The sequence below is a fragment of the Xenopus tropicalis genome, chromosome 7 (assembly GCF_000004195.4).
Source record: "Xenopus tropicalis strain Nigerian chromosome 7, UCB_Xtro_10.0, whole genome shotgun sequence".
Taxonomy (NCBI): domain Eukaryota; kingdom Metazoa; phylum Chordata; class Amphibia; order Anura; family Pipidae; genus Xenopus; species Xenopus tropicalis.
The window spans coordinates 81,172,569-81,187,940 of NC_030683.2; the positions used below are offsets into that span (position 1 = coordinate 81,172,569).

Below are 15,372 nucleotides of genomic sequence, written 5' to 3' on the forward strand. Positions count from 1 at the left end.
ATTTTTATGCAGATTTCCCGCTACATGTGCTGCACTTGAGCGTATTTCATTCATTCGGGTGCAGGCACAGGTAGGAGCGTATTTTTGGCAAGCGTTTTTTGGCTAGTGTGGCATTAGCCTATAGTTTACCAAAACAGCTGCAACTGCATTAGGAGCAAAATAACCTTACAAACCACTATTACCCTGACAAGTAAAAAGAAAAAAAAACAATACACTGCACTCTTTTCTTATTATACCATGTTAGCATAATATCTGTTTGTGTATAACGGATAATCATTCCACAGCACTTAAAAAAAAAAAAAACAAAAAAAAACAAAAAAAACAATTAAGAGATTTTACTTTCCCTTTATATCTATAGTGCTGTTATATCACGAGAAGCTTTAGGCATATTTGATCAATCAACGAAAACTATAGCAATAGATACTATCAAGTTGCTCTGCTTTTCAGAGAATTTAAAGACTGCCTACTATGGAAAGCAGAGGAATTTCAAGTCCCAGAATCAATTGGGTAACAATGGAACAAAGTGAGGGAAGGTTTACATTAGACTGTCAGCCTAAAGGTGGCCATATGTTACAATTACAATCTTTCCTGCAATCCTGCAACCACTGGTCACAGGAAAGATCATCTGTTTTCTCTACTAACGTTAAAAGATGAATCGTCAGATGTGCAGGTAGACACAAAAGTATTAAATTTCTATCTGATGATTCAGCATTAAAATTTGCAGATGTTCAGGTGCATTCAAAGGCACCCAATAAAAAATTTCTTTAATGTCCGATCAACAAGGCAAAGTATAAAATGGATAACATCCATGCATCTATGGTCACCTTTAGTGATATAGGGAAACAGTTTGTCAGAGAACCTGTGGATTGAGAAGTCTGTGTAAAAAAAAAAAAATGCTTTATGCTTACATTGGCATTGTCATCACCATACTTTAGGCACAAAGCACACTGCCGGTTATCTTCCAACCCTGGTGGAGGAGGAAGTTCTGGACTCTCCTCCCTGTTGAGCTCTGTGGCTGCAGACAAAACAAAGAGAGCATCATGTGGAAATTCATTCTATAACAAACAGATCTTGTCATCCTTTCATCTGTAAAAATGCAAACATATGAGGGAAACGATAACTAGCATTACAGAGAGAAGGTCAACCCATAAATGAAACTTTATAAATCAGAAACGCCTATAAAAGAGTAGGGCTCATTCATCAAGACTGGGTGAAGACTATACTAGGCTGTTTTTCAGCCAGCTGCAGATTGAACAAAGAATGCAACAATCGGATTGGCTGCCATTGGTTACTGCCCACAAGTACATTTGCCCAGTCTTGATAAATGGCCCTAATGCTTACCCACTGGGTTTTCAATGCAAAAGCCAAGATCATAGCTGATCAGATTCCCAACTACAGACCCGTTTCGCCCTTCTTGGGGCTCATCAGTGTAGTGCAGGGTGGGGATTCACGAACAAGCGTGAGGTTGAGGAGACCCAAGAAGGGCGAAACCGGTCTGTAGTTTTGCATTGAAAACCCAGTGGGTAAGCATTAGTCTATAGGATAAACCCATGTAAATGGGACAAGCCGATGTAAATGGGACTTTTCTAAGAGCCTAAAGGAATTTGTTCCCAGAATCCCTTTATGACTTATTTGCATACGTATGAGGCGGTCTCCTCAACCCTTTTAGCTTGTCCCAGGATACTAAAAGCACTTAGCTTTGTGATTGCTATACAATAAGGATTCCTGTTCTCAGCCTGAAAACTATAGGCCTGTTAAACATCAGCGGTAGAAAAGCTTTTGGAGGGGCAATGAGGGTTAAGATCCTTAAATACATTGCAAATCACAATAATGAACTTTTGTGCCAGCAGAGTTTTTTGCACAACCATAAAATGATATTGCCAAATTTTATTGACTTCTATGAGATGGTGAGCTGTAGCCTAACATTTTAGTGGCAGCTTATGGGATCATTTGATGAAGTAACACACAAAAGATTACTGATTATACTATGAAATATTGGCCTTGAACATACTATTTGTACTTGGATAGAAAAAAACTTGCTAAAAAATAGATTAGGAAGTGTTGGTAAATGGATCATTTTCTAATTGGACTAGTGTTGCTAGTGGTACCGCAAGGGTCTGTGCTTGGTCCTCTGCCTTTTAAATTTATTAATGACTTTAGCATTGCAGACACTGTTCCCTCTAAGCTGTGTGCTCGCAGGGCCGGAACTAGGGGTAGGCAGAGTAGGCGCCTGCCTAGGGCGCAATCACTTGGGGGTGCATATTAAAGGAAAAAAAATTTTTTTTTAGTTTTTTTTTTAGTTTTAACAGTATTTATGCCGCCCCTAAGCTTCTGCCGCCCTAGGCCCGGGCCTTTGTGGCCTCTCCACAAATCCGGGCCTGGGCACAGTACAGATGGGGGCGCAATATGAGGGGTGGCTTGGCTGCTGGCACAGTACAGATGGGGGGCAATATGAGGGGTGGCTTGGCTGCTGGCACAGTACAGATGGGGGGCAATATGAGGGGGGGCTTGGCTGCTGGCACAGTACAGATGGGGGGCAATATGAGGGGTGGCTTGGCTGCTGACACAGGTACAGATGCTAGGCCTGGGGGCGCAATATGAGGGGTGGCTTGGGTGCTGGCACAGTACAGATGGGGGGCAATATGAGGGGGGGCTTGGCTGCTGGCACAGTACAGATGGGGGGCAATATGAGGGGTGGCTTGGCTGCTGACACAGGTACAGATGCTGGGGCCTGGGGGCGCAATATGAGGGGGGGCTTGGCTGCTGGCACAGTACAGATGGGGGGCAATATGAGGGGTGGCTTGGCTGCTGACACAGGTACAGATGCTGGGGCCTGGGGGCGCAATATGAGGGGTGGCTTGGCTGCTGGCACAGTACAGATGGGGGCAATATGAGGGGTGGCTTGGCTGCTGACACAGGTACAGATGCTGGGGCGTGGGGGCGCAATATGAGGGCTGGCTTGGCTGCTGGCACAGTATAGATGGGGGCAATATGAGGGGTGGCTTGGCTGCTGGCACAGGTACAGATGCTAGGGCCTGGGGGCGCAATATGAGGGGTGGCTTGGGTGCTGGCACAGTACAGATGGGGGGCAATATGAGGGGGGGCTTGGCTGCTGGCACAGTACAGATGGGGGGCAATATGAGGGGTGGCTTGGCTGCTGACACAGGTACAGATGCTGGGGCCTGGGGGCGCAATATGAGGGGGGGCTTGGCTGCTGGCACAGTACAGATGGGGGGCAATATGAGGGCTGGCTTGGCTGCTGGCACATGTCCTGCTCTGTGTTGTGTCTACCATTCTGTGATGTAGATAGTGACAATTTGCAGTTGGTCTTGATTTTTTTTGTGATTTTTTCAATTATGTAGATTTTTGTTTAGCAGCTCTCCAAACATTTCCAGCAGCTATATGGGTGCTAGGGACCACTTTAAAGGAACAGTAACACCAAAAAATGAAAGAACTTTAAAGTAATAAAAATATAATGCACTGTTGCCCTGCACTGGTAAAACTGGTGTGTTTGCTACAGTAACACTACTATAATTTATATAATAAGCTGCTGTGTAGCCACGGGGTCAGCCATTCAAGCTGGAAAAAAGGAGAAAAGGCACAGGTTACATAGCAGATAACAGATAAGTTCTGTAGAAAAAAAAAAAAAAAGAGTTAAAAAAAAAATTTTTAAACCATATAATGGTAAGGTGTGAAATTGTAATGGGGGGGGGGGGGGGGGGGGGCTGATTGAAGCCCTTGCCTATGGTGCCAAAATACCTTGGCCCGGCCCTGTGTGCTCGTACACAAATTTTGAGGACAGCACACACAATAAATTGTGGTAATTTTGCATGAAAAGCCAAGTGTAAATAAGAGGTAACATTGATTGTAGGTACTATGTCCATTTTTGCTTATGATACTAAATTGTGTGAAACTATAAGTTCCATGCAGATAACTGGTAGCAAATTGGCAAATAAGATTAAATCTTCATAGAAGCAAGGTTATGCTCTTTGGTAGAATTAACATAAATGCATTTTGTACACCAGGGATCCCCAACCTTTTATACCCGTGAGCCACATTTAAATTGAAAAAATGTTGGGGAGCAACACAAGCATGAAAAAGGTTCATGGAGGTAGAAATTGGCTACTTAATAACCCCTATGTGGACTGCTAGCCTACAGAAGGCTCTGTTTGGCATTATACGTGGTTTTTATGCAACCAAAACTTGTCTCTTTACCAGAAATTCAAAAATGAGCACCTGCTTTGAGGCCACTGGGAGCAACATCCAACATCCAAGCCACTGGTTGGGGAACACTGTTGTACACTATAGTGTGTTAGGGACCTTCTTCAATAAGGTGGATTTGGGGGTATTTTGGGGCTAACAAACTATGTAACTCTAGACAATAACTCAGCAGCTGTTAAAACAAATAAAGTACTGCCTTGCATTGTGCGTTAGCTCGAGATATGAACACATGATTTTATAAATCTTGAGATATCAATTTTAATTAAAAGTATGCTACATTTTAATCATAAAAAACCCTTCTTTAGTATTTTTGGTACAAACGGTCACTTAATTACTGAAGAGTTGAGCTATTGCTCACTCACTTGGTGCTGGTGGGGTTGATGGTTGTACTGGCTGTGGAGATTCTGGGTCCCCTGGAGATCTAGGCTTTGGAGCAGGGATTATTTTCTTCATCAGCACTGGCTGCATTGCCAATCTGTTTTCCCTTTCCTGCCACTGAGCATAGTTGTGGTCCAGAGATGGGGGAAGCACTGCATTGGGCAACATGCTGCTGCTGTAAAAGAAGACAGTTTATAGCAAAAGGAAAACAAGAATGATTCACTACAAATGATTCCAAGCATACCAAAAGTTTTAGCCATCCTAACTACAACATGCTATAAACTGGTCTTTGAAAAAAATAAGCAATCAATGATTTTGGCTAAAAATTAGGTTTTAAAGGGGACCTTCCACACAGACATAAAAAGCTGTATAACAAAAGTCCTTTTCAAATTAAACATGAAACCCAATCCATAACCATTACTTGTCACTAAAGGTGACAAGATCACTTACAGTGGTGTGAAAAACTATTTGCCCCCTTCCTGATTTCTTATTCTTTTGCATGTTTGTCACACAAAATGTTTCTGCTCATCAAACACATGTAACTATTAGTCAAAGATACCACAAGTAAACACAAAATGCAGTTTTTCAATGAGGGTTTTTATTATTTAGGGAGAAAAAAAATCCAAACCTACATGGCCCTGTGTGAAAAAGTAATTGCCCCCTGAACCTAATAAGTGGTTGGGCCACCCTTAGCAGCAATAACTGCAATCAAGCGTTTGCAATAACTTGCAACGAGTCTTTTACAGCGCTCTGGAGGAATTTTGGCCCACTCATCTTTGCAGAATTGTTGTAATTCAGCTTTATTTGAGGGTTTTCTAGCATGAACCGCCTTTTTAAGGTCATGCCACAACATCTCAATAGGATTCAGGTCAGGACTTTGACTAGGCCACTCCAAAGTCTTCATTTTGTTTTTCTTCAGCCATTCAGAGGTGGATTTGCTGGTGTGTTTTGGGTCATTGTCCTGCTGCAGCACCCAAGATCGCTTCAGCTTGAGTTGACAAACAGATGGCCGGACATTCTCCTTCAGGATTTTTTGGTAGACAGTAGAATTCATGGTTCCATCTATCACAGCAAGCCTTCCAGGTCCTGAAGCAGCAAAACAACCCCAGACCATCACACTACCACCACCATATTTTACTGTTGGTATGATGTTATTTTTCTGAAATGCTGTGTTACTTTTACGCCAGATGTAACGGGACACGCACCTTCCAAAAAGTTCAACTTTTGTCTCGTCGGTCCACAAGGTATTTTCCCAAAAGTCTTGGCAATCATTGAGAGGTTTTTTAGCAAAATTGAGACGAGCCATAATGTTCTTTTTGCTTAAAAGTGGTTTGCGCCTTGGAAATCTGCCATGCAGGCCGTTTTTGCCCAGTCTCTTTCTTATGGTGGAGTCGTGAACACTGACCTTAATTGAGGCAAGTGAGGCCTGCAGTTCTTTAGATGTTGTCCTGGGGTCTTTTGTGGCCTCTCGGATGAGTTGTCTCTGCGCTCTTGGGGTAATTTTGGTCGGCCGGCCACTCCTGGGAAGGTTCACCACTGTTCCATGTTTTTGCCATTTGTGGATAATGGCTCTCATTGTGGTTCGCTGGATTCCCAAAGCTTTAGAAATGGCTTTATAACCTTTACCAGACTGATAGATCTCAATTACTTTTGTTCTCATTTGTTCCTCAATTTCTTTGGATCTTGGCATGATGTCTAGCTTTTGAGGTGCTTTTGGTCTACTTCTCTGTGTCAGGTAGCTCCTATTTAAGTGATTTCTTGATTGAAACAGGTGTGGCAGTAATCAGGCCTGGGGGTGACTACAGAAATTGAACTCAGGTGTGATAAACCACAGTTAAGTTATTTTTTAACAAGGGGGGCAATCACTTTTTCACACAGGGCCATGTAGATTTGGAGTTTTTTTTCTCCCTTAATAACGTAAACCTTCATTTAAAAACTGCATTTTGTGTTCAATTATGTTATCTTTGACTAATAGTTAACGGTTTTTGATGAGCAGAAACATTTAAGTGTGACAAACATGCAAAAGAATAAGAAATCAGGAAGGGGGCAAATAGTTTTTCTCACCACTGTATATAGTGTAAGTGAAGTTTATTTTGCTTGACAAACACACCAGAAATGAATTTGGAATTACTACTTAAAGTAATGTACTGCATTGCCATTGGTTTGCATAATTCCAGCAGATATTATTGACTACAAACACATTATGGAAGGTATAGGTATTCTTCAGGTTTGTTGGACAACTTTTGCGCACCTTTCAATTGCCACAAATGTAATGCTTAAAGGAGAAAGAAAGGTAAAAACTAAGTAAGCTTTATCAGAAAGGTCTATGTAAGTACAGCAATAAGCACTCACAGAAACACTGCACTGACTTCTCTGAAAAAAGATTAGTTGTGTCTGTAATTCCTGTGCCAGAGACATGCAGCTTTCTGTTCTCTGCTCTTTCCTGATCCCCCTCCCTCAAGAATGCTAAGAACTCACCCCCCCCCCCTTAGGAATGTGGATCTGAGCCAATCAGCAGGAAGCTGACTCAGTCTTACTAACTGAGCATGTTCACTTGGTCTGGGTGTCTGTGCAGGAGTGAGGCATTATGGGAACTTTCTTTACACAGCTCAGCGTTTTTTCTTCCTGTTTGGCTTCAGATCTTCTGAATAGGAGAAATATGGGGAGACTTAAGGGCACTATTGAGACAACTGAAGGTATGCCTGCAGATTGAGATTAACTCTTTATTATCCTTTCCTTCTTAAAAACAAAAAAAACACCTCAGCCACAAAATGAAATTTAATTCCAAGCCTTGATCAATAACTGCAGATTTTAAGCATCCACACTTAAAATAATAAACCTATTTAAATAACATACTTTCACTTCCCTACCTCTATGCCTCAAGGGACAGTAATCACTTTTACTTTCATTTGTGCAGTTCCTTCACATCACTGACATCCTCACAAGCCCCCTCACTCCTCACTATATGCCTGTATGCTCAAATTGTGGATTCAAAGAGAAGGAAGGAAAAAAAATTTCAATAAATGTTTTAGTGAAAGTAAGGTTTACTTTGCTAGATTTACATGACAAAATACAGTTTGGAACTATTTCTTACTGTGACAGATCCCCTTTAAAACCTGCTGAGATACCATAAATGGAAAGCATATCACCATTAAAGCAAGCTGACAATGGCAGTTTTTCAGTGATTTTTTTACCTTTTCTTTTATTGTACTTACTTGCTAGTAACTTTGTTAGGCTCCCAAAACCTTGACTTCTTCACACTAAACCATGGAAAAACACGCTCCATTTGCTAGTGGGAAGGAAAACTACATATTAGAATACAAAAGCAAGGAAAGATGCAAATTTCTAGAAAGAGCATAAAAGGCACTATAAGAATAGAGGATAATAATTATGATTATGATAGAAATTATAATCCTAATCCTTTCCTATGTTTTATAGGAGCCCTGGTACCATTTCATTTTGCTTCCTGCCCATCTTTGACATCTTGAATCTCCTGGTTACTGTGATAATACTCAGTACCAGGCATGGGACTGATTAATCACTGTGGTGACATCACTACTTATAGTTGGGTACTGACTGCTTTCCTGGATCGATCAGTTGTGTTATGTACAGGAGAGCTGCTTAAACAAGGTAGCTTATTTTCGAGCAAAATACACTTCAGGAGTTAAGAACTGAATTTCCACTCCACTGATTACACTTAGTGGACAACTGAGCACATTCCTACTATGCACAACTTAAGCATGAACCCTTTTCCTGATCTACAGCTTAGAACTGTTTTGTTGCTGCAGTACAGACAGCTAAACTCTTGCTCACCCTTGTAAAGAAAGATTTCACCATACTGTTTGCCTTCTTCAGCTCTGGCTGGCCCCCATCTGCATTCATCGCAGCCTGGATAATTCTCACAATGTCATCACTCATCTCCAGCTAAAGGAGGAATAACATTTTTAGAATAGATAAAAGGCAATATTACATTTTGGTGGTAACTTCCATTATTTTCACATTACAAACACCAACACAATGCAACATTGTTTTCTCTAAAATAGTTTGTTTCAAATAAACATGATGTAAGTGAGGGTTTCTAAAATTAAAATTGTGTAAACATTGTGCAAAAAATAAGAATATATGAAAAAAAGAGAAAAAAAAAGTTTTTATTTTTAAGGTCATATTATGTGGTGTGTGGATCAACTAAAATTCTACCTGCCAAACCGAATCTGCCCACTCCCACCCCCCCTGGCAATCCGCCTCTATTTATAGACCTATAGAGGATGCTGGAGGCGAAAGTGGGGCACAGTAAAGTCACAGGCGGGGAGGGCAGAAGAAAGAGTTTGGCCTGAACCCCCCTCTGGAACCGCAAATCTTGTGTAGGCAAACCTGCATTGTTTCGGGCAACCTGCACACCACTACCACACTAATTTAAGAACTATAAAAAAAAAATAAAAAATAATGAAGATGAATTTGCTAGAAATAGTACATTCTATAACATACTAAAAGTTATCTTAAAGGTGAACCACCCCTTAAAGAAGAGAATAATTTTTTCAACCATGGTAGACGGCTTTTCCTTAATCTTTACCAAAAGCATAAAAATTTTTCTTTTACAACCTTTTTAGTATAACATTGAGCTATGCAAATTAAAATAATGGTTACAAACAGTAAGATGCAATCAATTGACTAAAAAAGCCTCAAGTTATGTTGAATTACAAAAGGCATAACATTCAAAATACAAAAGCTTTGAGAAGATCCCTATGATAACGTACCACTGATTTGTACTTGCCGTGGTCCATTTTCCTTTTAACTCCCTCTAGATCGAGAGGTGGCTGCTCATCTTGCTTGCCGACCTGAGTCAGAATAGGAGGGTCTGGTCCTTCAGCAGAGCTACGGGATGGCATATTCTCATCTGGTTCTGGATTTAAATCAGGTGGTTTTGCTGCCTGCGTAAAAGAGAGAGAAAATGTAAAGATATTGTAAAAGGTAGATTATAGTTTAGTTTAAAAGCAGGCTAGTTCCACAATCTATAAGCTACTTGACGGAACCCTGTTCCAATTGAAAAAAAAAAAAAAACACAGCACACAAACAAGCAATAGTCAGTATCTGGTCAAAGAAATAAAGCATTTATACTAAATACACACGGGCACCAATTCATACAGGTCTGCTGAGTACTGCCCTCTAACTGGACAACATATAACATTGATGGGAAACAATAAGTCAGAATACAAAGGTTTCAAAGGGCTATATAAACCTCTTGTTTAACCTGAGTTTAATGATTTGGGCTTATGTTGAACATATTTTATGCCTTGCATACACTAGATATAAGAAGTCTACACACCCATGCAAACTGTCAGATTTCTGTGTAAATAAATAAATAAATAAAAAAGCAGATATAAAAATCATGCCAGAACTTATTCCACCTTTATTGCAAAATTGAAACCTATAAAAAAACAATCAAACCATTTTAGTGAAAATAAGGAAAAAATAAATCATACAAAAACCTGGTTCCATTAATGTGCACACCCCCTAAACTTATACTTGGTTGAAGCACCTTTTGATTTCATTACAGCACTCTTTTTGGGTAAGAGTCTATCAGTTTGGCACATCTGGACTTGGCAACTTTTGTCCACTCCTGCAAAATTTTTTTGCCGATCTATCAAATTGTGAGGGCATATTCTGTGCACAGCTATCTTCAAGTCCCCCAACAGATTTTCATTCGGATTAAGTTCTGGGCTTTGGCTGGGCCCCTCCTCCTTTTGTGAAACCACATTGTAATTCTTAAAGGTGAAGTCTCCCTTCATCTTCAGCTTCCTAGCCGATGCTTGAAGGTTTTTGTGACAAAATAAACTGACCGTTTGAGCTCTCCATGATTTCATCCACCTTGAATAAAGTGCCAGTTCCAGCTTTAAAAAATCAGCCCCCAAAGTATGATGCTGCCTCCACCATGCATCACTGTGGGTATGGTGTTCTTGTAATGATGCGTTGTGTTATTTTTATGACAAACATACCTTTTGGAATTGTGGTCAAATAGTTCAACCTTGGTCACATCAGACCATAATACATTTTTTCCACATGGTTGTGGGAGATTGTGTATACCTTTTTGCAAAGTTTAGCCAGGCTTGGATGTTTGTCTTTGTAAGTAAAGGTTTCTTCTTGATACCCTACCCCACGAACCAGACATATTAAGAACACCATGGATTGTTGTCACATGTAACAAACGACCAATATTTGCCAAGAAATCCTGCAGCTCCTTTAAAATTGCTGTAGGCTTCTTGGTGGTCTCCCTGACCAGTTTTCTCCATGTCTTCTCATCAATCTTGGTGGGACAGTCACCATTGAGCCATATTTTGTCCACTTGTTGATGACTGTTTTTACCGTGCTCCATGGAATGTTTAGTGCTTTGGATATGTTTTTATACCCCTGTCCTGACTGAAACCTTTCAATGATTAGACCCCTTTCATGATTTAAAAAAAGGTTCTTTTGTTGACCATGCCTTTTGGAGTATGAGACCAAGAGAAATAATCCTACAGAACAGCCAAACTTTATCTGGCTCAATCAGAGCCACTTTAATTGGTGTTTATACTAACTAATACTTGAGATGAGACTGAATGTGATTGGTTGATTCTGAATGCAGCTTTGGATATTTAAGGGTGTGCACAGTAATGCAGCCAGGTTTTTTTTTTTACTCAATATGATTTTTATTGATTTGGGTAACATTGGAAAACAAGGAGGGGTAGGTACACATATTTGCATCTTACATATTGTATTCATTCGAAATTATACAATGTTTCAATTTGTTAGGTTAAACCATGAGGGGGAGGCGGGTGTGGGAAGGAATAAGGGGGGGGGGGGGGGTGGAGCCAGGTTGTGCTGTAAGCGTTGTAGTGTTCCGGGGATGAAAGAGACATTTCTTCAACTTTCTTGTACCAGTCTTGCAATGTTGTAGTAGTAGTTTGTTTCCATATTTGCGGTATCAGTATTTTGGCTGCGTTTAATAGGTGCGGTTCAAGTGAGTTTTTAAAGGTGGACAATGGTTTTTCCATGTGGAATAGTAGAATATATTCAGGAACTTTAGGTACTTCAATATTTGTGATATGGTATATTGCTTTTCTGATGTTTTTCCAGTAGGGTTGGATAAGTGGACACGTCCAGAATATGTGTAGCAATGAGCCTTTTTCTTTGTTGCATCTCCAGCAGATATCGCTAGTATGTTTATAGATTATTTTCAATTTAGATGGGGTATAGTACCATCCTGTGGCAATTTTGTAATTTGTTTCTTGAATTCTACTGCATCTAGAGCTTTTAAGTAATTTGTTCATTAAGTTGCTGAATTGTTCCTCCTGGAACTGTATGCCCGTATCTCTAGACCAAGATTCAAGGAATGTAGGTTTTGCAAATGTATGTGATTGTCTAAGGTTTTTGTATAGCTGGGAGATGGTGTGTGTGGGTGGTAGTGACATAGCAGTTAATGCTTCAAAGGAGGATAAAGATCTGCCCATTGTAGATGTGCCTCCCAGGCTTTGGTAGTAGTGTTTATTTCAGGTGGTCTATGCTTGAGAATGGTTTGATTGCTTGGAGTTTCTGTTTGTCTATAAATTCTCCCTTATCAATAAAGTGGATTAGTTGTAAGTTTTCTTCTATCAACCAGTTTGCTAAGTAATTTGGTTGCTGTCCCATGGGGAAGGCTGGATTGTTAATTAGTGGCAAGAGGGGAGATGGGAATTGTGTAAGTTTATGTTTTAAGCGACACTTATCCCAGATTGCAAGGGTATTCATTAGTAAAGCTGGCCATACACGGGCAGATGTCGCCAAGCGAGCGGATCTTCACCCGATACCCCGACCTACGGGTGGCGATATTGGGGAGGGGTATCGGGTGAAGATCCGCTCGCTGATCGCTTCGTATCAGCATGGTGGGACCAATCAATAATACGCCCCAGTACAGAGGCTAGGTAATATAGTCTACAGTCGGGTAACAATACTCCTCCCTGCGTTTTATCTTTTGTTAGTGTTTTATAGCGAAGTCTAGGTTTTTTGCCCTGCCATATAAATCTGGTAATAGTGGCTTGGATTGAATCTAATATGGATTCTGGAATATGTAGAGGGAGGGTTTGGAATACATATAGAATCCTGGGTATTATGTTTATTTTGATAACATTCCTATATTCTGCAGCTTCAAGGAGGCGGTATAAGTTAAATATGTGTCGCCCCTGTTGTGTAGTTAGTCTCTGTGAGTTCTCAGTTACTATTTGGGTAAGGTTAAAGTAGCGTTCCTCTAGGTCAGCCATTTTTGTGTTTAACGTTTGTATTTTTGTTTTAAATTACCTGGGTTTCCTGTGGTTGGCTTTTTTGGACGTCGGACATCAGTTTCGCTAGGTCTGCCTTCTGTGGTAAAGCAGCGATCAAGCTCAGCAGGTCAGCGCTGTTTACAGAGGTAGTGGCGGGGACATCCACTGAGTCAAGAGAGTGTTCTGACTCTGGGGTCTCGTCCGCCATTTTGGATCCTTCGTCTGTATCGGGTGACGGAGGGTTTTCATTGAAAAAGTGACCTATTTCTTTGTCCTTTTTTGTGTTGTTGGTTTTTGGGGGGTGCAGAGGGGCCAGAGGACTTCTGTGCTTTCCCCATTGTGCTGAATAAAGGTCAATGTAGCGTCGGTACCGAGTCCCGAGAGCAGGGGCCCATTCAGAACACGTCCGTCTCAGGCAGCCATCAAACCACGCCCCGCAGACAGGTTTTTGCATGATTTTCAACTACATAGTGTAGATGACAATTTTGAAATAAAAGTTCTGACAGGATTTATCTTTTTTTTTTTTTTTTTTGCAGGAGTGTGTATTTCCAGTGTATATTAACACTTTTCATGAAGTTCTATCGAAGCTGTTAACTTGATTATCTATACCCTGCCTTAGCACTGTTTAAATAGTTAGCAACCTTATTTATAAAAAACCAACATGATTGGCAGCACTTGTCAGTCCTGGCCCTGGCAGAACTTACTATATCACACACACACTGTTATCAGAATTTTAACAGAATCCAGTTAACCTGCCTGTTTGGGAGGAAACCCGTGCAAGCACATGGAGAACATACACACATGCCCTGGCTGGAACTGAACTTAGTACCCCAGCACTGTAAGAAAGCATTGCTAACCACTGTGCCACTTTGCTGGCAACAACTTATTTTCTCAGACTTAGAAGAGTCTTCGCCTGACTAAAGACTAAATGGGTAGAAAAAACAGAGACTCTTTTGTAACAAACAAACACCACCTTCATAAGTACATATAAGTAAATATTGCCTTTTAACATCTTTTATTTTAAGTCACGATTTTGTGATGCTCCCTCAGAGATCACCTGTCAGGAAATAAAGCAGCTTCTAACTGAAACACTTAAGTTTTTCGATTTGGGGTTATACAGAAGTACGTATCATAAAAGTATAGCTTTTATGAAAGGGCTTTATTGTTATGTATGTATATGTGATATAATCTTACCAATTACCCGAAAATTGTCATCACACAGGATTGCTTGTGAAACGAGGGACAAACCCATGTGTTTTAATAAGATAAATCGCACAAATTTTAGAGTCCTGCAAAGCACAGGGATATATAGGTTTCCCTTTAATAATCCATTTGGAAGGGTGTCCAAACCACTTTCCCCACTCCATTTTCACCACTCTATTACTTTCTATTTGTTGAAAGAGCCTGTAGAGGTTGTGAGACAATGCCATCCACCGATCTCACACTCCCTGGGGGCCCAACCTGACAGCCTGGATATTTCTGCTGTAGAAACATTTTCAGATTTCCACCATTTTGCATGCGTCTTACCTGCCGACAGCGCAGCAGGTGGCTAGAGGTACGGGAATTCAGAAGTGCTGTTAGTACATATCTGAGGGAGGCCTGCAGTTCATTTGTCAGTGCCATCCTCCACTCAGCAGGGTGTCTCTCTGTACAGTTTATACAAGTGTAGGCCACACTTTCCGGAAGATTTGAGAGAATCTCATACATTTCATCTGTTAAATAGACAACAAATTACTTAATGCATGTTCTGACAGTATTTTACTACTACTGGATATTAAGCTTACATCTTCATAAATAATAATAAATTAAGTCATAAGTCTTTTTTTCATGGACTCACCTGTCAGGTTCTCACATTTGGAATGTACCCAGCGGTCACACTTCCCACACTGCATCATCTTGCTTTCATAATCATCATCATCATAGCACTTATTACACAAAGGGCAGAAGTTTCCTGTTGGAAGCAGATTAACATATAACTACAGAAGAGTCAAATGCACTCCCCCACTTATAGTTTAATTTTGTTAAAATGCCAGATAAGAAAAAGCATTTTACAGTAGTGGTTACATAAAAGTGCATCTATACATTATGATTATTTTGTTTATATAATATTTATAAAACAGTATCTTTTTTTGCAATTAACAGCCATATCAGATATGGCATAGGTGTTTCAACCATTATTTATTTTATGTGTACCTATTATGTTACAGTCCTCACTGTACTGGAAATTTAAACATTACATTCTTAAATTACTTATTGATATTAAGCTTTGCATTATTAAATTACATTATTAAACATTATTACACTACTACTGTAAACATGTCGAACAGCAAAATATTAACTTGGGATATAGTAAATTTTGATGTCAAAATCTCCCATTGTAAGTAACAAACAGATGCAACATTTCTTATAACAAGGTTAGTTTAGAAAAAAAGTATTCACCAGAAAATATAAGCAAATTTATGTCCATCCTTTATAGCAGGGGTAGGGAACCTATGGCTCGGGA

General features: G+C 40.2%; 1 protein-coding gene across 3 annotated transcripts in view; it reads right to left on the minus strand.

The window, feature by feature from the left end:
• The window catches only part of kmt2a (lysine methyltransferase 2A), a 95,039-nt gene that overhangs the window by 31,919 nt on the left and 47,748 nt on the right, over positions 1-15,372 (minus strand). For all 3 annotated transcript variants that reach the window (XM_031906667.1, XM_031906666.1, XM_031906665.1), the window contains 7 exons: positions 14,707-14,820; positions 14,397-14,581; positions 9,354-9,527; positions 8,413-8,523; positions 7,815-7,888; positions 4,584-4,774; positions 909-1,015 (listed from right to left, as the gene is read on the minus strand). In XM_031906667.1, coding sequence (XP_031762527.1) covers positions 909-1,015; positions 4,584-4,774; positions 7,815-7,888; positions 8,413-8,523; positions 9,354-9,527; positions 14,397-14,581; positions 14,707-14,820 — 956 coding nt within the window. The remainder of the gene's footprint in view (positions 1-908; positions 1,016-4,583; positions 4,775-7,814; positions 7,889-8,412; positions 8,524-9,353; positions 9,528-14,396; positions 14,582-14,706; positions 14,821-15,372) is intronic.